At 46.9% G+C, this 13,464-nt stretch overlaps 1 protein-coding gene across 5 annotated transcripts in view; it reads right to left on the bottom strand.

Annotated features, from left to right (window-relative positions):
• Positions 1-2,591: 2,591 nt before the first annotated feature.
• Positions 2,592-13,464, bottom strand: part of PKLR (pyruvate kinase L/R) — a 183,506-nt gene continuing 172,633 nt past the window's right edge. For all 5 annotated transcript variants that reach the window (XM_069650066.1, XM_069650072.1, XM_069650077.1 and 2 more), the window contains exons 10-11: positions 3,240-3,421; positions 2,592-2,932 (exon numbers count right to left, since the gene is read on the bottom strand). In XM_069650066.1, the coding sequence (XP_069506167.1) occupies positions 2,826-2,932; positions 3,240-3,421 (289 nt within the window). In that variant the 3' untranslated portion in view covers positions 2,592-2,825. The remainder of the gene's footprint in view (positions 2,933-3,239; positions 3,422-13,464) is intronic.

The raw sequence follows: 13,464 nt of genomic DNA, 5'->3' as shown, positions 1-13,464 counted from the left end.
CTGGAATCATTCAATACAGCTGTATCTGCAAAGCAAAGAATGACCAACAGTACTTTTTGGTGACATAGTACTAATATGCCATATTCTTGAGTGGGGGGAACAATGGTTAAAGAAAGCCCCCTCGTTGGTAGATTAGTAGTTCTATAGAAATTCCAAACCACCATGAACAGAGTAGATTAGCCCGATGAAAAGGGAAGGTTAGCTATCATGGAAAATGTCACACACAAACTGAGGAACAGAGATCAAACAATGCTGAAGACTAGCACAGCTTTCCAGAAGTGGTTACCATAACACGGCCACTGTCCAAATGAAAAGGGCGCAGCACGCTTTGCCAGGTGGTTCCGTCTCTTCATCCATCGGTACGGTTATCCAAAATGTGCTGCTCCGCAACTAGGCTTCTTCCCAGATCTTTGATAATGCAGGCGAGTGAGGGGCGGGGCGGTGCAGGGGCCGGATCCTTCATGAATGCCTCTTCACTTTTCATGACAGACTAGACGAAGCACAACAGATTCCATGCCTAGAACCGTCGCAACACGTTGGATATGTATTAGCAATGCCAATCCACTACTCGTTCTGCAACCGTCCCGAGTGGGAGACGGTTTCCACTCATGCTGCCTGTATTGTGCAGCATCACCCAGTGCAGGGGTATCCAACCTTAGGAGTTTTTAATCCAAAGCATCTGGAGAGCCAAGAGGTTGCAGACCCCTGGCCGAGTGGTAGAAGTAGCGTTTTGCCACAAACCTTCTTGAAAGGCTTCTGTTGCACTACTGTGGGAGCACACATTAGGGAAGCTGGTTTGTAATGTGTAGTCGTGGGTCACTGGAAGCAGCCAGGGACCATCATTGGCACATCAATTATCGAGTGTCAGACGTCCCTTATTGATCATTTTTAATCAAGTGCTTAGGTCAAACGTCCTCAATTGGAATTCTTAAAGAGTTTCACACACAAAAGAAAGACATTAGTATACTACAGCATACGTTGAATAATTAGCACCATCTAACTAGGACCCCACGTCTAGTCCTATGTTTTTCTTTAAATACATTGTACACATGTGGGGCACACCATTAAAAACAGTCTTTTATAGAACTAGATTACGAATTAAATAAACCAAAAAGATTATAGTATTTGGGGGGGGGTGATTTTCTGCACAGTGAACCTAGTCCCCACATGTAATTAAAATACTGCGTTAAGGACCAGGGCTAAGGAAGGCATCCTCTCACCCACTAAAGGTGGCACTACATAATTAAAGTTTACTTTTCTACTGGGAGAGGACTATGGCCCAGAAGTGACACAGCTAACAACAAGCTAAGGCACACACACGCACAATAGGGGCGACACTTGCAGCTATGCCTCTGCCCCACAGAGACGCACATATGCAAGTCTGGAATAGTGGTGCTTTAGTGAGTTACATCAGCAGGTAGCAGGAGCCCTAAAGGTGTCCTGTGTAAGACGCAAGTAGTTAACAGTCTTTGCCTTATTGGGACTTGCAGTCCCACATGTATAAGAATTAAAGCAACACTACAAGGGCCAAAAAGCACAGACAGAAAAATGAAACACGCGTCTGAGGGACAACTGCAGGTCTTGCATTCATAGCTCCAGGCCATATAGCACATCAGAGGCAGCTCGGCCAACCCCCCTACTCTCCCCCAGACTCAAAAGAGCCCAACCTTTAGGAACGTGGACCAACTCACTTAAAGAGCCACCTCCACTCACTCCTTCCCCTCACCACCGCCAACCCGAAAAAAATCTCCAAATTTAAGTCAATTAGTTCTCTAGTTCTGGTTGCCAATGTATTTCTTTAGGGCAGGGCTTTTGTAGAGTGATGTAGGTTGTGTAATGTCACTTCAATGAGCAGTTGCTGGCCAGCCAAACTCTAGACACTGGTACGTCTCCATTGGTCCAAAGTTGGTTGCCTTCGAACATCACTGCAGGATGGTCATCTGTGGAGCGACATCCGAAAGGGCCTCTGCTCTGTCAAGAGGATGTTGGCTCAGCAAGAGAATGCCAACTTTGTGATGGCTTGCACAGTTTACCTGCTGGAACAAAAAACACCTCTTGCATGCTTGCAGCTTTTAATCTGCCCCCAGTCCCCGTTGCAGGTTGCGATGGCTCCGATTCAAATGCTTCTTTGAGGGCGAGTTTAAGGCTTACCTGCATATCGGGCAAGAGGATTCCAACTTTGCCAGGTGGACCCAGGAGAGGCCAGAGTTTTGTCCACTGCCTCTATGAGTCTTGCTGTAAATAGACAATGCTACATTCCCCCATCCTGAGATTTCTGGTAGATAGCGAATGGCCATCAGACGAAAGAACCTGAACTACATCATCCGTCCCACTGGGACCCAGTGGAGCGATTTCAGTGCAGGGGGTCATGGGAGTGTTTATAACGTTTGGTTCAAAACTTACATCTCCTAAATTAGCAACATGGGGAGACCGATACACAGGCAGTGACATCAGTCTCAAGAGGATTGAGGCTCTTGTCAGCACCATTGAGCAGTTTGTCAACTGCAAGTTCTATTTACCTGCAGGAAGACCCCCCCACTGCCTGCCATCCTCCTGACAAAAAAAACAAAAAAAAAACAGAAACCAGAGCCTTACTTGGAATGTGTTTATTTTCAGATAATTGGCTCCTACAGCGAGAACAAAGCTTGCGTACAAGTGACATCACCAGAAACCCCAGCGATGTCCACAGGCATCTACTGCCCGAGGACGAAGCACAGATAAGTGCAGCAAAGAGTATCGCTTGAAAAGCTTAATCCAGGGCAGCGGGCACTGCTGGAGTATGTGGTGGCATGTGTCAACGAGTCTTCCCACAGGCCAGTCGGTTTTTAGGGCACTTTTACCACCTGCATGATGTTGGTGAATCCAGCACCAGGCCTCCAGCCAGTCACAATGATAACAAGGTCTTCCACATGCAAGAAGCCTCGCACCTTACCTGCAGGACAGAAGGAGGAAAAATCATTGTAAACTAGGACGCCTCCTCACCCCTGCATGCCACTCCCTCCCCCCCCTTCAAGATTATTCCCCTAGGTGCATACGGTTTGCCAATTTCCCTGCAGAGGCCCACCACCGACTCCACGATGTGCCAGAATCCATCTATTGCAATACAAATAATAATGGCCAAGCCCATTCAGGTGTGCCCATTACCCTCAGCTAAGGAACCCAGGGCCTCTAACTTACTGGTTCCTGGGTAAGCTAACCTCAATCTGAGGGAAGCATCAATCTCAGATTTCACTACTCACCAATCTCGATGCCGAACTGCACTCTGCGGTCCACATCATCAGCCCACACCTCCAGCTGGGGCTCTCGGTACAGGACAGGGAACACCCCCCTGCTAAGATGTGCAATGCGGGCCACCTGGGCACTGCGCGTGACAGCAATGATGGGTGCCCGTGGTCTGTAACGGGAAAGCAGTTGGGCGGACCTGCAAGGTAGAGAGAACAAAAAGGCGTCAGAACTGTCCCACTGCTGCTTACCACCATAAGAGGGAACTTGTCCCCAAGAATGGATTCAGAACCCCCTGCCACCATTCACTCACAATTTCTGCAGATCACAAGCAGGCTTTCACCCATTATATTTCCATATTGCAATTAAAATGGACTTGTTTCCACAAATCTTACAGAAAACAAAGTCTACATAGGCCCTGCGCTGGAGTGTCTGTGCCGCAGCAGAAGATAAAAGACCCAAGGCATTAGGGTACAGCACGTTACAGTGCAAAATGTTTGCAAGTTGAGTTGCCACATCAGCAGACTGAGCATTAGAGGGACATTGGGTATTTTACTTGATTAAAACAAGCTTCTGCTCTCTATATGGTAGAGGAGAGGCACAGAGGACCCCAGCCAAGATGCTCTATGGTTGGTAGCAATGGGCGAGCAATCAAGGCCTAGCTTCTCAAGGTGATGCAGGCTGGTTCTTGTGTAGTCCCCAAGCCCCCACAAAGGAATGTCCACACTATTAGTTAAAACAGTCTTTACATAACTAAGGTTCAAGGTTATATACACAATCACAATAACTCACTTTGTGCTCAGAAATTCTACAATGGCAAATATATACAGTTCTAAGTGGTACCACAATTACCAGATTTCATTAAAGTGCATCAACTGTACTCTGGTTAAATGTCACACAAATCACTAATAAAAGTAACCAACAATAGACATAGGAGGAAAGCAGTTGGTTAGAACAATTGGCAGAATACTGGCCCCGTTACCTAGACACAGTTCTGTGTGGAGATCCTCCCCCCACCCCAACCTGGACAACCTGTAAAATAAAGATAGAAAAATATATGGACTGGGCTTGTGCTAGGTCTCATTTCCTTCTATAATATATAGAACCACCCATTACATAATCGGGAAAACCAGTGTGAAATTCTTGCAAGCCTTTTTTCCTATTATCATCCTAGGAGATATTAATTTATGGGCCAATAACCCATCAGATGGATCCTCTATTTCGCTAGTTGAATCCTTATCCTCATTGTTTACCCAGCATGTTAAGGTCCCTACTCATGTAGGTGGCAATATACTCTATTGGGTTATATCTAAAAACATCCCTATTAATATTAAAGTGGACCAATGTATTTGGTCAGATCACCATTCAGTATGTTTTGAGACTAATCATCATATTACGCATACCGAAAAACAATTTGTCATAATTATGACAAGGAATGTACGCAAAATTACACAAGATGCTTTTTCGTGCTACGGTACTTCCATCATTACCTTCCTTGGAGGAGCCTATGTCACTTGAAGCCTTTGTAACCAAAATAAGATCTGCAGTTGAAGCCTTCGAAACACTTGCATCCCTTAAACCTTCCATTAAAAAAAAGGGAATAATACCTCTTATACCCCTTTCTCAGCTGAGCTAATCGAAGCCTGTACATAAAAAAGTCACTTGGAACGACTCTGGCGCAAACATCCATCTGAGATAAGTCTTTCGTCATTTGGTGTGCTGTTCGACACTATAAATCACTTATCCATCTCACTAAAGAATCACATCTTAACTTTCGGATTTTCAAAGCTAAATCTAGTTCTAAAGAACTCTTTACCATTCTTCAGGAATTAAAGGGTTGTACCAGAACTCCTTTGCCTCTGGCTGATAGTCTGTGGTGCCAAAATATTCTTAATAATTTTGTTATTAAAACCGTAACTCAAAATAATATCAATGCTCAAGTTAAACTCCTCTCTGACCCTCCATCACCCATAATAGACTACAGGTATTGCCAGAGACCTCCCTGTTTTTTTCCTTCAAAATAGTGTCTATAGAAGAAGTTATTGATCCAGTTTCTAAACTTAAACCTACTTCTTGTAAAGGGGATGTTCTCCCGGCTACTCTATTTAAAGAACATATTTAAACCCTTGCCCCATGGATCACCATGTTTGTAAACCGATCCTTTCAAGAATCATATGTTCCTGAGAATATGAAGGAGGCCTGGGTTACTCCCCTGCTTAAGAAAGAAAATTTAGATCCTGCAGAAGCAGGGAATTACCGCCCCATCACAAACTTTCCTTTTATATTGAACATTTTGGACAAAATTGCCTACTGCCAATATCAAGCCTTCGTCGATGAGCATGATATATTAGCTACGCAGCGGTCCAGTTTCCGTCCTAATTATGGGGCCGAGACTGCACTGTTGGACTTGAAATCATGTATCACGGGTCTCATCTATGAAGGCAATACAGGTCCTGTCCGCCGCGTTTAATTTAGTTGATCATCAACTCTTGGCGGACAGGCTGATCTCGATAGGCCAATGCTCCACAAAAGCATCTGCATGGTTTAAATCTTTTCTAGGTCCACGGAACATGAAGGTGACTAAAGACAATGCTCACTCCATTGCCTCTATATTACTCTGTGGTGTCCCGCATGGTTCATGTCTCTCACCCTTGCTTTTTAACATTTATTCACGTCTTCTCTGCGCTCTGTCAGCGATGGGCATCTATTTTGCCAATTATGCTGATGACACGCAGATTGTTATTACACTCACTGGTGAATACAAAAAAGACTTAGAGCACATTAATCACATTTTTCTGAAATTCAGAAGTGGACGGCATTAAACTCTTTGGCCCTCAACAACGCCAAAACTGAGTTACTGATTTTGGGCACTCCGCAGAGGTTAAAGAAATTGGATATAAAATATGATGGTCAACACGTTATTCATATATCGAAATCTGTAAAAACCTTAGGGGTCTTTTGACCCTCAACTGTCCTTTAACCGACAGACTAGTTATCTAAAATCCTCCTGCCAGTACTATATTCAGCTCTTGTGGCAGATACGCCCATACTTATCCAAAGACAATCTCGCACTGATCGCAGCTGCGATTGTGGACTGTAAATTGGACTACTGTAACAGTCTCCCGATTGGTACTTCTCAGGCCAACCTCAAGCCGTTACAGGAGATTCAGAACAGTGCGGTACGAGCTGTGATGGGACTTCAGCCTAATATGCATGTTTGAGGCAAGGCGCAGCCTGCATTGGCTGCCGGTTCAACAGCGGCTACATCACAAAGGGTTGACCCTCGTGTATAAATGCCTGTACTGTAAAGCTCCATCATCTCACTGCTAGGATGAAAAAAAGAAACCGGTTGGTCGTCTATTGCGCTCTAGTAATAACACCACTCTAGTTCAACCACAGCCCACTCTGAAGAGATTTGAGGGTACTAGCTTTGATTCCTGGGCTCCCGTTCTATGGAACTCTATGCCCAAATATCTTGTGCCCAAATATCTTGTGGATAGCTAAAAACCTTCCTGTTTGATATAGGTCAAGGTTAGCATTTTCCTTCTCATGCGATCTGAGTATTTGCTCCTGTACTCCCACCATATGTACTTTACATCTGTCTTCTGTTGGTGGACTACATGATGAATACCTGTCTCTCTCTTGTGTTTTCACTCTTCATGTTTTTTTTGAGGTCGCCTGTCTTCTCTCTCCTGTGTGCGCCCCGAGGCCTCCGGGTTAGTGGCGCAATACAAGAACATAGATATGTTGTTTCTACCACCCCAATGTACCTGGAATAGCAGTTTGACAAGTCGTTGACAGATCCTTCTGGAGCGGCTCCCTTTAAAGCAGGAGCCATGGATCGTCGAGATCCCTCGAAGAAAGTGAACTCGACGTCAGCTTCGGTCTCAGCAGCGCTCGTCGACGACGGAGCGAAGACGTCCTGCAAGGAAGAGGCGTGCGAGGCACCTCGACAGTTCAGGACCATAAAGAGTTTGAAGAACTGTGGCCCAGCAAGGAGGTCAAGTCATTGCCGTCTCTACAGTCTTTGGGTGGTGGGAAACCCACCGGCAGATGCTCCTTGGCACGGCGACAACCTGGCCTTCTCCAGTAGAATAAGGCGGGCAGCGCAGCGGACGAGCGTGTCCGTGAATCAAAAGTCTTAGGCAAAGGAGCATGCGGCTCCGGTCGTCGATGGCACACCATCAAGTGGTTCCCTCTTCTGGGCAACCTGGCTTCGACGGGCCACTAGCGGTTATGCAAACCTGCGAAACCTGGTCGATGGCGGCGGATGGAATGTCCGGTGCTCATCTTCGTTCTCCTTGGCGGTCCCCGTGTCCAGTCGGCAGCCTGTCGAGGGTCTGCCTTCCAGGGCGCTTCGGCAAAGGTTAGCGGTGCTCGATGGTCCCTCGAAACACGGGAAGAGGGCGCCTAACCAGGTCCTCTCTTGGATCAGTCTCGACGGCTTTTGGCAAAAGGGAGATAGAAGTCAACCTTCTTCAGGCTCGGCTTTGAGATTCAGCTTCAGTTTCAACTCCAGCTTCTGAACGAATTCTAGCCTTGAGAAGCCCCCAGATACACTAGTTAATCTCTCATTCATTCTACTGGGTCACACTCAGGCAACCAATCACTCAACAGAGCATTCAGCAGTCAGCCAATCAGGCATACAGTGCATTCAGGCCATACTCCTCCCTCTCAGACACACACAACAAGGAATGTGTATTGGGACAAGTACCCAGCCATTCAACACTTCACTGCATTCATTCCAGTTTCGGGCAGGGCTGTCTCATTGTGTCAAACACCAGAAACCACACATCTACAACAAGAAGTGCAAATTGGTCACACACTCCATTCACCCTGGTCCCACCCACAACATACAATCACTGGGAAGGCTCCAGCCAGTCTGGCCTGGACTTCACAACACCACCATATATGGAACTTCCACCCAACAGCCAGTCAAGAGGAAGGGACAGAGTCAGGGCTTCCCAGGACTTTGGAAAAACAAGATAACAGGCAATAGAAAGCAAGAGGCCATCTTGTTTTCTATCAGGAATCGACTGATTCCAATGGCAGGGGTTGGGTATCCCAAAATGGAGGATACTCCGAGCACCTGTCAAATTCAGCATGGAGCTGCCACCAGCCCATACCCTGCTCTGTGGGCCACACACAGGTGCCCAAAAACACACTAGGGGCACATGGTTGTACCCTCACACATGGGTGACATAAGGGTATCCCATGGGTCTGTACACCAAACCAAAAACAGGACGAGCTGCACTGCCAGGAGTCCCACATGGAATCCTGGGCAGAAAACAATACAGAACACAAATGAAAGGACTACAGGGCAAGGAGACCCTGTCCCTCCAATGCATTTTGAGCATCAGAAGCACCACCTAGTAGTCATCACTTATAGCATTGCCCTATAAGGGGGGGGGCACTTTTTGGATGCTAAAAGCATGCTTTTGAGTTCATTTGCAGACCCACAATGCATTGCACAAAGGCTCTGAACTGGAGGTGAATTTCCAGCGATGTTTGCTGGGTTGCACTCTGCCATGCGAGACGTGGTTGAAACAGTCTCCACATTATATAGCGTTCAGCAACTCGAGTACTTATTTGAACCGTGCAGGTTTCTGGTGTCATCCTACGATAAATATATATTTTTCAGTATATGTGTACGTTATTTACTTGGGTTATCTAGGGGCCCAACTGTACCTCACCTCCAGCCTTCCTCCTTCCTTGGAGTGAATCCAGACTGCGCTGCCAGAGCTACCCAGAGAGCATTGTTCATATTTTGGTTGGAACCATGTCTCTCTCTTAGAATAGATGGCTTCACACCATTCACCAGATGAGTTAAAGGGGCTGGGGGAAAACCTGGCCGGCAGTGCAGAGCTTGAATTTACAGTTCCATTTAGGACAAAACTACCATTCCATATATAATCGCAGTCACCATTTGAAAACAAATCAATTGAGCAGCCACCATGTCAACCACCCATAGTGCTTATGCCAAAGTGCTGAACATTGAAGTGACGGAACAAATTAGACTAACAAATACATGAACATGACATAATGAGATTATCATGGAAAGGACAAGACATTTTTGAAATGTGAACAGAACGAAGTGGAAGATATCTAAAAGCGGGATAGAGGACCAGTGTTTAGGGTCCAAGAGTGAAAATAATTAAGTGAGATTACGCACAGGGCGGGTTGCATACTGCAAGAAAATGAGTTCTAGCACAAAGGGCAGGATGGTATATAAACAGCAGAAAGTTAAGGTGGGGCAAGGCCATGTATACATTTCAAAACCATAAATAAGCGGAAGAGGATTCAAAGAAGAGCCAAGGACTGGAACTGAAAAAAAAAAAGAAATGTTTGTAGGTGGGCAAACTAATAAGAAAGGTCGAATGACCGAGATTAAAGTAAAAATATGCAGTAAAGTGGAATGGAAAGAGAAAGGGGTGCATCTTACAAATATTGAACTGTTGATAACTGCAGGATATAGACTTCTTAGTGATGGGGAGAGCAGAACAAGGAAAGGCAATTGAAGGGTTGGATGTGTGCCACCCCGGGTTTATTCTCAGACGTCTTGCCACCATGTTTTAGATGAGAGTAATAGATGAATATATTGAAGACACCCTAGAGAAAGAATAAAGTCAGGAGGAAGAATAAAGGAAAGAATCTAGATCATGCATAAGAAATAGGACAACTGGGACGGGAAAACGAAGTTTATGGTTTAAAGAAAGAAGTAAAATGATATATCGTATTCAGAGGATGAAAAGGAAGGCAGCGATAGAGGGGTCATAATTGTTGAGATGGATTTCTAGAACCTGGCCTGGTGGACACATTTTAGGCAGCCACCCACATTATGGTGAACAGGGAGCTAAGTTCAGCCAAAACCCAATCAAGGTAGTAATTAAGGGGAGTCAAGCCGTAGTCTCCGGAGTGTGCGAATGGGTTCTGGGGCCCTCAATGAATCCACACAGAATAGCACACATTTCAATTTAGACAGTTATGAAAATAGTTATTTTAGGCCTTCAGAACACACTGAAAAATGAAGCCAACAAGTAGTATTCACACACACAATACTCTCGAATACAAATCTATACAATCAGCATTGCATTCACTGACTAAATAGACATCAGGAAATAACTTCATGCAAAACAGGTAAGTAGTGTAGATGCAATAACATTATGGCAATAAATCAAAAGTTCAATATCCTAACTTTAGAAGTACAAACCCTAAGATGAATGGGGCCTTGTGGCCAAAAGTCAAAGGTAAGGATGCAATGTGCTTGTGGTGGCGATTAATGTTCAAGCTTTACTCTTTCTTCCAGACCCAAGGATAACCCAGGGGCAGGATGCCCAACCCAGGTTCGAAGACCAAAAGATGAGTACAATGAAGATGGGAGACAAAAAGGGACTGGTTGCCAATGTTAACCTGCGTAGGACAGTAGTGGACAGGCATACAGATGCTTACTTACCCCTTTGACTCCCGGGTCTTTGTGGATGGGGAGGGGATGTAATAGGGGGGAGGGTGCAGGGGGCTTGACTGTGCGCCCTTTGTTCCAGTGAGAGGGGCCCAGGAGTTGAGGGTTCGAGGGTTCTTCTGGTCAGATGCCAATGCAAGATGCAACCCCCCCGGTCAGTGAAGAAATGCAGACGCCAACAAAGCAGGTTTCCTTAGGACACTCCACTGGATGATGGAAGGAGAGCTCCAGCGACATCACCATTTGCAGGGGACGAGATAAGTTCTTCCAGTTGAAGTCACAGTAGCTGCTCCGTGACAGGTTCCTGCGACGGTGGGAAGCTGGAATTCGGGGAAGGTGGACTTGTGGCACAAAATCACTGTGGCCGAAGTTCTATCACAGAACAGCAAGGCCTCTGGCGAGGTATCCCAGGAGAGAGCTGGTCAGTCCACCAGGCGTTCCAGGCACCCTTCCGAAGGCTCCAAGGGGATGAATCATAGAGAAGGAGTCTAGACTAGTTGGTCCCACTTCTCAACGGATAAAGAACCGCTCAGGGTCTTCGGTCGATCAGGCAGAGGAGCAGGAGTTCAGACACTGAAAGGGATTCTGGGTCACTTCAGTAGTCTTCGGATCTTCAGTAGTCTGCTCTTAAAGGGATTCTTGGCTCTAACAGATCTAAATAGCAGCTGCAGATGTCTTTTTATCGGAATTTCAAGCTGCAAGCAAGTCAAAGCACAACAAAGGTAAAGCTCTGCACCAGCCAAACAGCCAGTAGTTGTCCAATCAGGGACGACTGGTTTCTCATCCGCCTCAGCAGCAGACCTGGCACCAAGGATCTGGTCTGGGACTAGTGGTGCAAGATGTGATGGGTCTGCTACCAGCTTGTCTTTGGGCACATACAAAAATCTGTGTGAAAAGCTAGGGTTATACAAAGGGTTCTATGTCCTTTCATCGTCGGGCATTTCAAAGCCTGCAATTTAAACGTGTATGAAAGTTCACCACATTTTCTTTTCTTTTCTGGGAGTGGGGAGTCCCCCATTCGCCCCCCCCCCCTCCTGCAGCTATTTTTAACTATACCCGAACACCCCAACATCTTATCTGCCCCCCCCCAAACAAAATTCAATGAACTTTATTTACACGTTTACATTGCAGGCTTTGAAATGCCTGGCGATGAAGGAACAAGTTACTTACCTGTAACTGTTCTCCAGCATGGGTCTGGCATGGATTCACATGCTCATGAATATTCCCAGTCAGGCTGGGAATCCTCCGTAAAGAAAAAAAAACAGTTTGGTTACTACTAAGAAAGACAGATCAGAAACAAATCACTGGTCTCTGGGTCATGACTGCCCAAGCCAATGACTGCCCTCTCCCTAAGCACCGCCTCTGGCAGCCATCCTCAGATTTGGTAGCACGTAAAGTGGCAGTTTGACCAAGTGAAGAGCCGCAGAGGGGTAGGCGGGAGGGTTCGCATGTGAATCCATGCCAGACCCATGCTGGAGAACAACAGTTACAGGTAAGTAACTTGTTCCTTCTCCAGCATGGGGTCTGGCATGGATTCACATGCTCATGAATACAAGAATACATAGCAGTACACACATGCACAACCACGGGAGGTGGCAAAGGCTCAACATTAAGCATTTCTTACCTCCTCACCAGGCTCCCCTTAAGCGAACAGGTTGCGCAGCACTGCTTGGCCGACTCTGGACTCCTCCCTGAATCCCGGTCGACGCAGTAGAATCTCGTGAAGGTGTGCGTCGACCTCCACGTAGCAGCCCTGCAGATGTCTAGCAGGGGCACACCAGACAAGAACGCCGTAGTAGCAGCGATTGCTCTGGTCGAATGGGCTCTCGGACGGCCGGGCAACGGTCGGTTGGCCAACCGATGACAGTGCATGATGCAGCCGGAGAGCCATCTGGAAATGGAAGCCGTTGAGCCTTCCCCTTGGTTCACAGGTCCAAAGTTCACAAACGGCTGTGATGTCTTCCAAAAACTTTGTTCGGTCCATGTAGAACTTCAGCGCTCTAGCTACATCAAGCGAGTGCAAAGTCCTCTCGGCCGGCGGCGAAGGGAAGAAAACAGGTAACACCAAGGGCTTGTTGAGATGGAAGTCCAACGGCACCTTGGGCATGAAGGAGGGGTGCGTCCTCAGCACTACCCTTGTATCATGAAAGGTCAGGTATTGAGGCTTGCAGGATAGGGCCTGAATCTCTCCCACGTGTCGTGCGGAGGTGATGGCCACAAGGAACAGTCTTCCACGACAGAAACAACGGTGCCGAATGCAACAGCTGGGATGCCGGACCCATGAGCCTGGTCAGCACCACGTTGAGCTCCCACGCCGGGGCTGGCGCCTTCACTGGCGGGAATGATCGAAACAGTCCTTTCATAAATTCCTTCACCAGGCGATGAGACCACAGGGATGACCGCCCTGTAGTTCTGGTGTATCGAGAAATCGCTGCCAGATGTATCTTGATAGAAGATCAATGGAGATAGTCCAGCTTTGGCTAGCGACAGTAGGTATGGTAGCACTTGAGTGGCTGTAATTCTGAGAGGGGTAATCTTCTGTGCACAGCACCAGACAGAGAACCTCTTCCACTTGTGCCCATAGCGCCTCTCTGCAGTCAGCCGGGATATCATATCCTCCAAACTCTAGTGCTGCAGGAGCCAGGCCTGCAGGTTCAGTGACTCCGGGTCGTGTTGAAGAATGGCGCCTCCTTCTCTGGAGAGAAGATCCGCTTCTGTCGGCAGTTTGACTGGTGGGGACGCTGACAAGCCCAGAAGGTCTGGGAACCATATCTGTCTCGGCC

This window comes from Ambystoma mexicanum, chromosome 1p (assembly GCF_040938575.1).
Source record: "Ambystoma mexicanum isolate Mex_15411 chromosome 1p, UKY_AmexF1_1, whole genome shotgun sequence".
Taxonomy (NCBI): Eukaryota; Metazoa; Chordata; class Amphibia; order Caudata; family Ambystomatidae; genus Ambystoma; species Ambystoma mexicanum.
This window is presented reverse-complemented; position numbering and strand designations above follow the sequence as displayed.